Source organism: Thalassophryne amazonica, chromosome 12 (genome assembly GCF_902500255.1).
Source record: "Thalassophryne amazonica chromosome 12, fThaAma1.1, whole genome shotgun sequence".
NCBI classification, from domain to species: Eukaryota; Metazoa; Chordata; class Actinopteri; order Batrachoidiformes; family Batrachoididae; genus Thalassophryne; species Thalassophryne amazonica.
Genome location: NC_047114.1, coordinates 76,474,251 through 76,487,036, shown reverse-complemented (window position 1 = coordinate 76,487,036; position 12,786 = coordinate 76,474,251). Strand labels below are relative to the sequence as shown.

The following is a 12,786-nucleotide window of genomic DNA, read 5'->3' as shown; positions in this document are numbered from 1 at the left end:
GGGCTTACAAGGGACTTGTGGGAGGTGCCGGGAGACATTGGGGCCTTGCAAAAGGGGGATGGGTGTCTCCTGCCGCTGTTTGACAAGGTGGTTGTGGGTCAGAATTTGGCACAAGGGGACAAAGAGTATTTAATTCTTGATAATGGTGTCCTTTATGCAGTGACTGACGGTGTCAAGCGCCTTGTCGTTCCGGTGGCCTGTCGACAGATGATTCTGCACTTGGCACACACCTTGCCCTGGGCTGGTCATTTGGGTCGTAATAAAACCATTTTGCGCATAGCCTCCCGATTCTATTGGCCCTCCATGTACTGTGATGTGCAAATGTACTGTATGTACTGCAAATGTCCTATCTGCCAGAAACCTTCCCATGTATGCCAATCCGATCGAGCCTACCTCCGACCGATGCCGGTGATTTCCACAACATTTCGGCGTATAGCTATGGACGTTGTCGGTCCATTAGTGAAGAGCAGCTGGGGCCATCAATACATATTAGTGGTCTCAGACTATGCCACACGTTTCCCCGAGGCATTTCCACTTTATACCGTCACTGCCCCTGCTGTGCTGCGTTGTCTTGTGCAGTTGTTTTCCAGGGTCGGTATTCTAGAGGAGATTGTGACAGATCAGGGGACAAATTCACTTCACGGCTTCTGCACCTCTTCCATCGCCAGTTGGGAATCTCGCCGATCAAGACCACGCCGTATTAGCCACAGACAGACGGTTTGGTCGAGTGGTTCAACCAAACCCTCAAGAAGATGCTGCAGAAGTTTGTGGCGGACACTGGACGGGACTGGGATCGATGGTTGCCCTTCCTGCTGTTTGCCTACCATGAGGTCCCTCAGGCATCCACGGGTTTTTCCCCGTTCGAGTTGTTGTATGGCTGGGATGTTCAAGGGCCACTGGACCTGCTGCGGAAGAGTTGGGAGGCTCCTTCATCTGCAGCTAGTGAACGGAGTGTGGTCCAGTTTGTACTTGAGATGCGGGAAAAGTTGGCCTACTATCGGGAGGAAGCGGAGAGCAACCTACGGGGGGCCCAGCAGTCCCAGAAGTTGTGGTATGACCGCCAAGCCCGAATCAAATCAAATCAACTTTATTTATATAGTGCCAAATCACAACAAACAGCTGCCCCAAGGCGCTTTATATTGTAAGGCAAGGCTATACAATAATTATGGAAAAACCCCAACGGTCAAAACGACCCCCTGTGAGCAAGCACTTGGTGACAGTGGGAAGGAAAAACTCCCTTTTAACAGGAAGAAACCTCCAGCAGAACCAGGCTCAGGGAGGGGCAGTCTTCTGCTAGGACTGGTTGGGGCTGAGGGAGAGAACCAGGAAAAAGACATGCTGTGGAAGAGAGCAGAGATCAATCACTAATGATTAAATGCAGAGTGGTGCATACAGAGCAAAAAGAGAAAGAAACACTCAGTGCATCATGGGAACCCCCCAGCAGTCTAAGTCTATAGCAGCATAACTAAGGGATGGTTCAGGGTCACCTGATCCAGGCCTAACTATAAGCTTTAGCAAAAAGGAAAGTTTTAAGCCTAATCTTAAAAGTAGAGAGGGTGTCTGTCTCCCTGATCCGAATTGGGAGCTGGTTCCAGAGGAGAGGAGCCTGAAAGCTGAAGGCTCTGCTTCCCATTCTACTCTTACAAACCCTAGGAACTACAAGTAAGCCTGCAGTTTGAGAGTGAAGCACTCTATTGGGGTGATATGGTACTATGAGGTCCCTAAGATAAGAAGGGACCTGATTATTCAAAACCTTATAAGTAAGAAGAAGAATTTTAAATTCTATTCTAGAATTAACAGGAAGCCAATGAAGAGAGGCCAATATGGGTGAGATATGCTCTCTCCTTCTAGTCCCTGTCAGTACTCTAGCTGCAGCATTTTGAATTAACTGAAGGCTTTTCAGGGAACTTTTAGGACAACCTGATAATAATGAATTACAATAGTCCAGCCTAGAGGAAATAAATGCATGAATTAGTTTTTCAGCATCACTCTGAGACAAGACCTTTCTAATTTTAGAGATATTGCGCAAATGCAAAAAAGCAGTCCTACATATTAGTTTAATATGCACATTGAATGACATATCCTGATCAAAAATGACTCCAAGATTTCTCACAGTATTACTAGAGGTCAGGGTAATGCCATCCAGAGTAAGGATCTGGTTAGACACCATGTTTCTAAGATTTGTGGGGCCAAGTACAATAACTTCAGTTTTATCTGACTTTAAAAGCAGGAAATTAGAGGTCATCCATGTCTTTATGTCTGTAAGACAGTCCTGCAGTTTAGCTAATTGGTGTGTGTCCTCTGGCTTCATGGATAGATAAAGCTGGGTATCATCTGCGTAACAATGAAAATTTAAGCAATGCTGTCTAATAATACTGCCTAAGGGAAACATGTATAAAGTGAATAAAATTGGTCCTAGCACAGAACCTTGTGGAACTCCATAATTAACCTTAGTCTGTGAAGAAGATTCCCCATTTACATGAAAAATTGTAATCTATTAGATAAATATGATTCAAACCACTGCAGCGTAGTGCCTTTAATACCTATGGCATGCTCTAATCTCTGTAATAAAATTTTATGGTCAACATACACCGACACCGAGAATTTAAGGCCGGTCAGAAGGTTTTGCTCCTGTTGCTGTCCTCCACCAGCAAGTTACTTGCCAAGTGGCAGGGCCCCTACATGGTGCTCCGGAAGATGGGCCCCGTGACGTATGAAATCTACCATCCTGAGAAGAGAAAGGCGAAGCAGACGTACCATGTTAACTTGTTGAAGGAGTGGAACGAAGCGCCTGCCTTGGTTCCAGTGGCCTCTCTGTTGGTGACGGAGGTGGATAGTGATGAGGAGGAGGAGTCATCATCTGTGGTCAGTTCCATCCAGTCTGCCGAGCCTGTGATCTACCACCTCTCCACTACTCAGGCCAGTCAACTCGGCGAGGTGCTCCAGCGTGTGTCAAAGCTGTTTGCGGTCAGCCCGGGGAAGACCGACCTGATCAAGCATGCCATCCGTCTGAAAGAGAGGGGTCCAATCTGCCAGCAGTCCTACCGGGTGCCACAACACCTGGTGGGGAAGCTTCTGAAGGAAGTAGAGGAAATGCAGCGTCTGGGTGTGATTGAACCCTCACGGTCCGAGTGGTGCAGTCCAGTGGTCATCGTGGTAAAGAAGGATGGCTCGCTGCACATTTGCATTGACTTCCGGGAAGCTCAATGCAGTGTCAGAGTTTGATGCCTATCCAATGCCTCGTATTGACGACTTGCTGGAGAAGATTGGACGGGCCCGGTTCATTACAATGTTGGACCTTTGCAAGGACTATTGGCAGGTGCCGTTGGAAGTGTCGTGTCACCCTTACACTGCTTTGCAGACACCCGGAGGCCTCTTCCAGTTTACTGTGATGCCCTTCGGGCTGCACGGAGCACCTGCCACCTTCCAGAGGCTAATGGACTGTGTCTTGCATGGGTGTGAGGACTGCTGCACTGCTTACTTGGATGATGTTGTCATCTTCAGTGCCACCTGGGAGGAGCACATGCGGCACCTGGAACGGGTCCTGAGCTGGATTCAAGAGGCGGGCCTGACGCCGAATCCGTCCAAGTGTGAGTGGGCCAAGGAGGAAGTTAAATACCTCGGCTATCGGCTGGGGCATGGTGAGGTCCGTCCACAGCTGGACAAGGTGGAGACGATCCGCAGTTGTCCACAGCCCCGCACGAAGAAGGAGGTGAGGTCCTTTCTGGGGCTGGCCGGCTGGTACAGGAGGTTTGTCCCGCAGTTTGCTTCCATCGCCGCTCCCCTGACCACCCTCACTGCGAAGAATCGGAGGAATCCTGTCATTTGGAGTGAGGACTGCGAGACTGCTTTCCAGACCTTGAAGACTTGTCTGTGTACGCCACCTGTCCTGCGGAGTCCCAATTTCAACCAGAGGTTTCTGGTCCAGACCGATGCATCGGCCCTTGGGATCGGAGCTGTCCTGGCTCAGGGGACTCCAGGAGAAGAGCATCCCATCTTGTATCTAAGCCGCAAGCTGCTGCCTCGGGAGACCAGGTACTCGACGGTGGAGAAGGAGGGCCTGGCTATCAAGTGGTCCCTGCAGAGCTTGCGGTACTATCTGCTGGGAAGGGAATTCGACCTAGAGACTGACCACCGTGCTCTGACCTGGATGAATTCCATGAAAAATCACAACAGCCGTCTCACTCGGTGGTACCTGTCCCTGCAGCCATTCCAGTTTCGAATCCGTCATCGGGCCGGCAGGAACAATATGGTGGCTGATTATCTCTCCAGGTTGCAGTGCAGTGTCAATCTTGGGGAGGAGGAGGATACTGTGACGGGGTGCTTGCAGCACCGCGTCCCTCTCTGCCTTGCAAGCCCCTCCTTCTCCCTCCCTCTGTGCTCAGGGACTGTGTGATTACAGCGCACTGGTTCTCTGCTTGAATTCATATACACTTCCTCCCCAGTTGTAGCGCGGTTGAGGGTGCACATTTTGGGTATGTATGTCCCTATTTTTGGATATTACTTTGGATATTATTTTGGATTTACATCCTCATTGAAGACAACTTTGGATGCTGTAGCTGCTCTGAAAAAGAGAGCTTTAAATCAGAAGTGCCTGACTCCGTGGTATAACTCACAAACTCGCAGCTTAAAGCAGATAACCCGTAAGTTGGAGAGGAAATGGCGTCTCACTAATTTAGAAGATCTTCACTTAGCCTGGAAAAAGAGTATGTTGCTCTGTAAAAAAGCCCTCCGTAAAGCTAGGACATCTTACTACTCATCACTAATTGAAGAAAATAAGAATAACCCCAGGTTTCTTTTCAGCACTGTAGCCAGGCTGACAAAGAGTCAGAGCTCTATTGAGCCGAGTATTCCTTTAACTTTAACTAGTAATGACTTCATGACTTTCTTTGCTAATAAAATTTTAACTATTAGAGAAAAAAATTACTCATAACCATCCCAAAGACATATCGTTATCTTTGGCTGCTTTCAGTGATGCCGGTGTTTGGTTAGACTCTTTCTCTCTGATTGTTCTGTCTGAGTTATTTTCATTAGTTACTTCCTCCAAACCATCAACATGTCTATTAGACCCCATTCCTCCCAGGCTGCTCAAGGAAGCCCTACCATTAATTAATGCTTCGATCCTATATATGATCAATCTATCTTTATTAGTTGGCTATGTACCACAGGCTTTTAAGGTGGCAGTAATTAAACCATTACTTAAAAACCCATCACTTGACCCAGCTATCTTAGCTAATTATAGGCCAATCTCCAACCTTCCTTTTCTCTCAAAAATTCTTGAAAGGGTAGTTGTAAAACAGCTAACTGATCATCTGCAGAGGAATGGTCTATTTGAACAGTTTCAGTCAGGTTTTAGAATTCATCATAGTACAGAAACAGCATTAGTAAAGGTTACAAATGATCTTCTTATGGCCTCAGACAGTGGACTCATCTCTGTGCTTGTTCTGTTAGACCTCAGTGCTGCTTTTGATACTGTTGACCATAAAATTTTATTACAGAGATTAAAGCATGCCATAGGTATTAAAGGCATTGCGCTGCGGTGGTTTGAATCATATTTATCTAATAGATTACAATTTGTTCATGTAAATGGGGAATCTTCTTCACAGAGTAAGGTTAATTATGGAGTTCCACAAGGTTCTGTGCTAGGACCAATTTTATTCACTTTATACATGTTTCCCTTAGGCAGTATTATTGGACGGCATTGCTTAAATTTTCATTGTTACGCAGATGATACCCAGCTTTATCTATCCATGAAGCCAGAGGACACACACCAATTAGCTAAACTGCAGGATTGTCTTACAGACATAAAGACATGGATGACCTCTAATTTCCTGCTTTTAAACTCAGATAAAACTGAAGTTATTGTACTTGGCCCCACAAATCTTAGAAACATGGTGTCTAACCAGATCCTTACTCTGGATGGCATTACCCTGACCTCTAGTAATACTGTGAGAAATCTTGGAGTCATTTTTGATCAGGATATGTCATTCAATGCGCATATTAAACAAATATGTAGGACTGCTTTTTTGCATTTGCGCAATATCTCTAAAATTAGAAAGGTCTTGTCTCAGAATGATGCTGAAAAACTAATTCATGCATTTATTTCCTCTAGGCTGGACTATTGTAATTCATTATTATCAGGTTGTCCTAAAAGTTCCCTGAAAAGCCTTCAGTTAATTCAAAATGCTGCAGCTAGAGTACTGACAGGGACTAGAAGGAGAGAGCATATTTCAGCCATATTGGCCTCTCTTTATTGGCTTCCTGTTAATTCTAGAATAGAATTTAAAATTCTTCTTCTTACTTATAAGGTTTTGAATAATCAGGTCCCTTCTTATCTTAGGGACCTCATAGTACCATATCACCCCAATAGAGCGCTTCGCTCTCAGACTGCAGGCTTACTTGTAGTTCCTAGGGTTTGTAAGAGTAGAATGGGAGGCAGAGCCTTCAGCTTTTTGCTAAAGCTTATAGTTAGGGCTGGATCAGGTGACCGTGAACCATCCCTTAGTTATGCTGCTATAGACTTAGACTGCTGGTGGGTTCCCATGATGCACTGAGTGTTTCTTTCTCTTTTGCTCTGTATGCACCACTCTGCATGTAATCATTAGTGATTGATCTCTGCTCCCCTCCACAGCATGTCTTTTTCCTGGTTCTCTCCCTCAGCCCCAACCAGTGCCAGCAGAAGACTGCCCCTCCCTGAGCCTGGTTCTGCTGGAGGTTTCTTCCTGTTAAAAGGGAGTTTTTCCTTCCCACTGTTGCCAAGTGCTTGCTCACAGGGGGTCGTTTTGACCGTTGGGGTTTTTCCGTAATTATTGTATGGCCTTGCCTTACAATATAAGGCACCTTGGGGCAACTGTTTGTTGTGATTTGGCGCTATATAAATAAAATTGATTTGATTTGATATTGAATGTTGACAAACTCTCTTACCTGTTGTTGCGCAGCTCTCAGATATCCTGACGGGGCTAAACTGAAGTGCTTTCTGGTTGTGCTTTAAATAGCACATTGTGGCGCACTTCAAGCAGTCAGCTGACCTCGGGCTGAACCATTTTTGTGTGTGTAGATATGTTGTCTGATTTGTTACCTTGTTTATTTTTGGGTACCAAAGATGGGTAAGGAATTTTTATTGTGATTGAGTTATAGATTGGTGGGCAAAGTTAAAAGGGAAAAAAAGAGGAAAAAAAACACATTCCCCTCTGATTATCTCTTGGTACACCCAGGGGCGGGGCGTTGGGTATTTAGGGGGGGATATTGCTGCCGGGAGGAGATGGTGTTGGAGCTTTGGTAGTGATGCATGGGTGGTGCTATTGTCCATACAGTGTCTGAGGTTTTTTTTTTTTTTTTGGGAAATTGCTGGCCCTGAATGAAGTATATTGCTGGGAGACATCTTGGACTCAGCCATTATTATTATATTTTTGAGCAGTTTGAGCAGAACCCCGTGACAGAAGAACATCTTCGGGAGCGGGGCGAAGGGCGTGGCCGGGCGCAAGCCATCCCTCTTCCTTCCGGGTCCGAAAGGGTGCCGCCGTCCTCACGCTCCACAGTCTGAGAGCTCCGTGGAGCAACAGCTCCCCCTGCTGACGAAGCTATGGACACGAGCAGGGCTAACGTAAAATCACATGACAGACAACGGAGGCTGGCTCGCAGAGAATGTTTTTTCTGTGGCTCTAATGAGCACATACACAGAAACTGCCCCAATCGGTTAATCTTCAACGTCCGCCCTTAGAGACTGGGTTAAGGGTGGGCCATAACATCTACGCGGGGAGAGCCCGTAGATCTGCACGCATCCCAGTGACGATCCTTTGTGGGGATCTTACCCTTCACTCTCCATCACTGGTGGACATGGGGTCTGAAGGGAATCTGCTGGACAGCAGATGGACCAGGGAGGTAGGGCTCCCTCTAGTGGCTCTACCTTCCCCATTGAAGGTACGGGCACTAGATGGCACCCTTCTCCCATTAATCACACACCAGACACCACCTGTGACTTTGGTGGTCACAGGTGGAAATCACAGGGAGGAGATCGTGTTCTATGTAACACCTTCTACCTCCCAAGTGATTTTGGGATTTCCATGGATGTTAAAGCACAATCCCCGGATTGATTGGTCGTCTGGGGTAGTGACGCAATGGAGCGACACCTGCCACTGGGAATGTTTAGGATCCTCGGTTCCACCCGGTGTGACAGCTAATGAGGCAATCTGTCGGCGGTGCCGGAGGAGTACCATGATCTTGCTGACGTCTTCAGCAAAGATCTGGCACTCACTCTTCCCCCGCACCGTCCGTATGATTGTGCCATTGATTTGATCCCAGGCGCTGAGTACCCGTCCAGCAGGTTGTACAACCTCTCTCGTCCTGAGCGCGAATCAATGGAGACCTACATCCGGGACTTCTTAGCTGCCGGGTTGATCCGGAACGCCACCTCCCCGATGGGTGCAGGTTTCTTTTTCGTGGGCAAAAAGGACGGCGGACTCCGTCCATGCATAGACTACAGAGGGCAGAACGAAGTCACATTTCGCAATCAATACCCGCTGCCTCTGCTAGATTCTGTGTTCACACCCTTGCATGGATCCCAAATCTTCACCAAACTAGATCTTAGGAATGCGTATCACCTGGTTCAGATCTGGAAGGGAGACGAGTGGAAGACGGCATTTAACACCCCGTTAGGTCACTTTGAGTACGTGGTCATGCCGTTCGGCCTCACCAATGCGCCCGCGACATTCCAGACATTGGTTAATGACGTCTTGCAGGACTTCCTGCACCGGTTCGTCTTTGTATATCTGGACGACATCCTCATCTTCTCCCCGGATCCTGAGACTCATGTGCAGCATGTATGTCAGGTCCTGCAGCGGTTGTTGGAGTACCGGCTGTTTGTGAAGGGCGAGAACTGCGAGTTCCACCGTACTTCTTTGTCCTTCCTGGGGTTCATCATCTCTTCCAACTCCGTCGCACCCAATCCGGCCAAGGTAGCGGCGGCCCCAACCAACAAGCCGTAGGAAGCTGCAACAGTTCCTCGGCTTTGCAAATTTCTACAAGAGGTTTATTAAGGGCTATAGCCAGGTAGTTAGCCCCTGACGGCCCTGACCTCCACTAAAGTCCCCTTTACCTGGTCGGATCGGTGCGAAGCCGTGTTTAAGGAGTTGAAACGTTGGTTCTCGTCTGCACCCGTTCTGGTGCAGCCCGATCCCAGTCGCCACTTTGTTGTCAAAGTGGATGCCTCTGACTCAGGGATAGGAGCTGTGTTGTCCCAGAGCGGAGAGTCTGATAAGGTTCTCCATCCTTGTGCCTATTTTTCCTGTAGGTTGACCCCGGCAGAGCGGAACTACGACATCGGCAATCGGGAACTCCTAGCGGTGAAAGAGGCTCTTGAGGAGTGGAGACACCTGTTGGAGGGAGCTACGGTGCCCTTCACGGTTTTCACGGACCATCGGAACCTGGAGTACATCCGGACCGCGAAGCGTCTGAACCCCAGGCAAGCCCGCTGGTCACTGTTCTTCGGGCGTTTTGACTTCCGGATCACCTACCGCCCCGGGACCAAAAATCAGCGATCTGACGCCCTGTCCTGGGTCCATGAAGATGAAGTCAAGGTCGAGCTGTCAGATCCACCGGAACCCATCATCCCCGAGTCCACTATCGTGGCAGCCCTCACCTGGGACGTGGAGAAGACCGTTCGGGAGGCCCTGGCACGGAACCCGGACCCGGGGACTGGCCCAAAGAACAGACTTTACGTCCCACCAGAAGCCAGAGCTGCAGTCCTGGACTTCTGTCACGGGTCCAAGCTCTCCTGTCATCCTGGGGTGCGAAGAACCGTGGCAGTGGTCCAGCAGCGCTTCTGGTGGGCATCTATGGAAACCGACATCCAGGAGTATGTCCAGGCCTGCACCACCTGCGCCAGGGGAAAGGCAGACCACCAACAAGCACAGGGACTCCTCCAGCCGTTACCTGTGCCCCACCGCCCCTGATCCCACATTGGCCTGGACTTCGTCACGGGCCTCCCGCCGTCCCAGGGCATGACCACCATCCTCACATTAGTGGACTGGTTCTCCAAGGCGGCCCACTTCGTGGCCCTCCCGAAGCTCCCGACAGCCCAGGAGACTGCAGACCTCCTGGTCCACCACGTCGTACGTCTGCATGGGATTCCATCCGACGTCGTCTGTGACCGTGGTCCCCAGTTCTCCTCGCAAGTGTGGAGGAGTTTCTGTAGGGAACTGGGGGCCACCGTGAGCCTCTCATCCGGGTACCATCACCAGACTAACAGACAGGTAGAGCGGGCCAACCAGGAATTGGAACAGGCCCTTCGCTGCGTGACCTCAGCGCACCCGACGGCCTGGAGCAACCATCTGGCTTGGATAGAGTACGCACACAACAGCCAGGTTTCATCTGCCACTGGCCTCTCCCCGTTTGAAGTATGTTTGGGGTACCAGCCCCCATTGTTTCCGCTTGTGGAGGGAGAGGTCGGGGTGCCCTCAGTCCAGGCCCATCTGAGGAGGTGCCATCGGGTGTGGCGCACTGCCCGCTCTGCCCTGCTCAAAGCCCGGACGAGGGCCAAGGCCCATGCAGACCGCCGGCGTTCCCTGGCCCCTGCATACCAGCCCGGGCAGGAGGTTTGGCTGTCAACAAAGGACATCCCATTACAAGTGGAATCCCAGAAATGAAAGACCGTTACATTGGCCCGTTCTCAATCCTCAAGGTCCTCAGCCCGGCCGCAGTGAAGCTGAAGCTGCCAGCTTCACTGCAGATTCACCCAGTTTTCCACGTCTCCCAGATCAAGCCTTACCACACCTCTTCCCTCTGCACTCCCGGACTGGCACCTCCAGAGGTGGAGGTGTTTCCCACCCTTTCTGTTTGCTGGGTGTTCACGCACCCACCATCACCTGTCTGTTCTTCCAGCCAGCAGTACCCGATCTGACAGCCGGCATTGGCCACCTGGGGACCCAGCGCTTGGTGGCTCCGGAGTGCTTCAGATCCAGTGGCAGTGGAAGGCGTGTGGGATCCGGCTCTTTTCTGGACGGACGTCTTCTATCCTCGAGCCTGCCCACACGTCACCGTGACTTATTGACTGTTGATCTCAATTGTGTTGTCTGTTGCTCTGTTATGCACATTCACAACATTAAATTGTTATATTTTGGCTTACTCCATTGTCCGTTCATTTGCGCCCCCTGTTGTGGGTCCGCGTCCCTACACTTTCACAACAGAATGTGAGGCATTATTGTAAAGCACTTTGAGCATCTCATACAGATGGAAAAAGCAGGTACATGGCTCATCATTTCCATATAGTGAAAACATGAACTGCATCTCTGTGGTGACCTTGGCAGCAGCTCTGAGTTCCTGCTCACTCCACTGGCACCATGCAAATGAAACAAAGTGAGAGGGAACCTGCACTAATTCACTGAATCTTGTTTCATTTATCTGACACCAGTCAATCAAAGAGACGCTTTGCTCAGACCAGTTTCAATAATTTTTGCTGGATCGGGACATCCCCATTAGCCATAGTGAAAGGTTTGGGTATTAGTCAAGAATAATGAGTTATAATCATGGGTGAGGTTTAGAACTGATTAATTGTCAAGGCCACACAGAAATATACAACCTCAAATTATAAAAAAGTGGAATGATATGGAAAATGCACATTAAGAAATAAAGTGTGAGAGAAACCAAAGTGCAGTGATTCTCATATTTTATTTGACTATCTTTCATTACAGATATTACAAACCAAAGATATTTCATGTTTTATTGTGTCAAATTAATTTAATTTGTTTTTATTAATTCATTCCTGCATTGTAGGCCTGCAACACATTTTTTTTAGAATTTAGGACAGGGAAAACTTATTCTAAATATGAGGATTCATCACTTTTAAAGCCAGTTTTCTTGAGACAGGTTAGCAGATAGAAATATGAATATTTCTCAATTAATGAATATGTCTTGGAGTTAATTTACATAAATAATTAAGAAATGCAAACAGTCTGGTACTGAACGGTAAATCTGTGCCAAGTAAGCAGTCCTCAAAAATCGAATGAGCGTGCTGAAGGAGACTAGTGAGGGAAGCCACCAAGACAGATTGGAGAAACTCAGCAGTTGTACGGCTTCATGATGAAGTGATATCGAAGAAGGGTTTCTTTAAAAAAAAAAAAAAACATGCAAAATTTCAGCTGAACTTTGCCAGAAGGCACTTGGGAAATCCAAGCCTAGATTTGATCAGTCCTTGTTCGCGCCACACCAACATGAAGCTGTGAATGGGGATGGAACAGGCAAATGCTGCACCATTCGCAGTTTCTCTACTCACATCCACAGAAGCCTATAATTCTTTCAAAGCTATCATGGGCATCTCGGTGGCTTCCCGCACTTGTAAATTAAGTCAAAGTAAATGTAGGAATCAGTGCATTTTTTTTAAGTTTTATTTATTGCACTTTCATATTGTTGCAACTTTTTCAGATTTGGGGTTACATATTATGGTATCATTGATTTTTAAAAAATCTATTCAATGTCAAGCATGTCCAATGAGTGTTGCTTCATGGTTCAGTCTCTTTTTTTTTAATGTGGGGTTATAGAAGCGAGAGCGTGAGTTGTAATAATTCATATTTTATCGCTGTTCTGACAGAAAAGCCGTTAAAGCGACACTGGTTTTGCTTCCTTTGCTGGGAATCACGTACATGCTCTTCTTTGTGAATCCAGGAGATGATGACATTTCACAAATTGTTTTCATCTACTTCAACTCCTTCTTACAGTCCTTTCAGGTGAGGATACGAAAAAAAGAAACAAGCCAGTGAGCAACGCGTGCACATACTGTGCCTTCCAAAAGTA

General features: G+C 48.0%; 1 protein-coding gene across 1 annotated transcript in view; it reads left to right on the top strand.

The window, feature by feature from the left end:
• Window positions 1-12,786, top strand: part of LOC117522153 (corticotropin-releasing factor receptor 2) — a 162,783-nt gene that overhangs the window by 135,596 nt on the left and 14,401 nt on the right. The window contains exon 10 of the mRNA XM_034183532.1: window positions 12,584-12,719. Within this exon, the coding sequence (XP_034039423.1) occupies window positions 12,584-12,719 (136 nt within the window). The remainder of the gene's footprint in view (window positions 1-12,583; window positions 12,720-12,786) is intronic.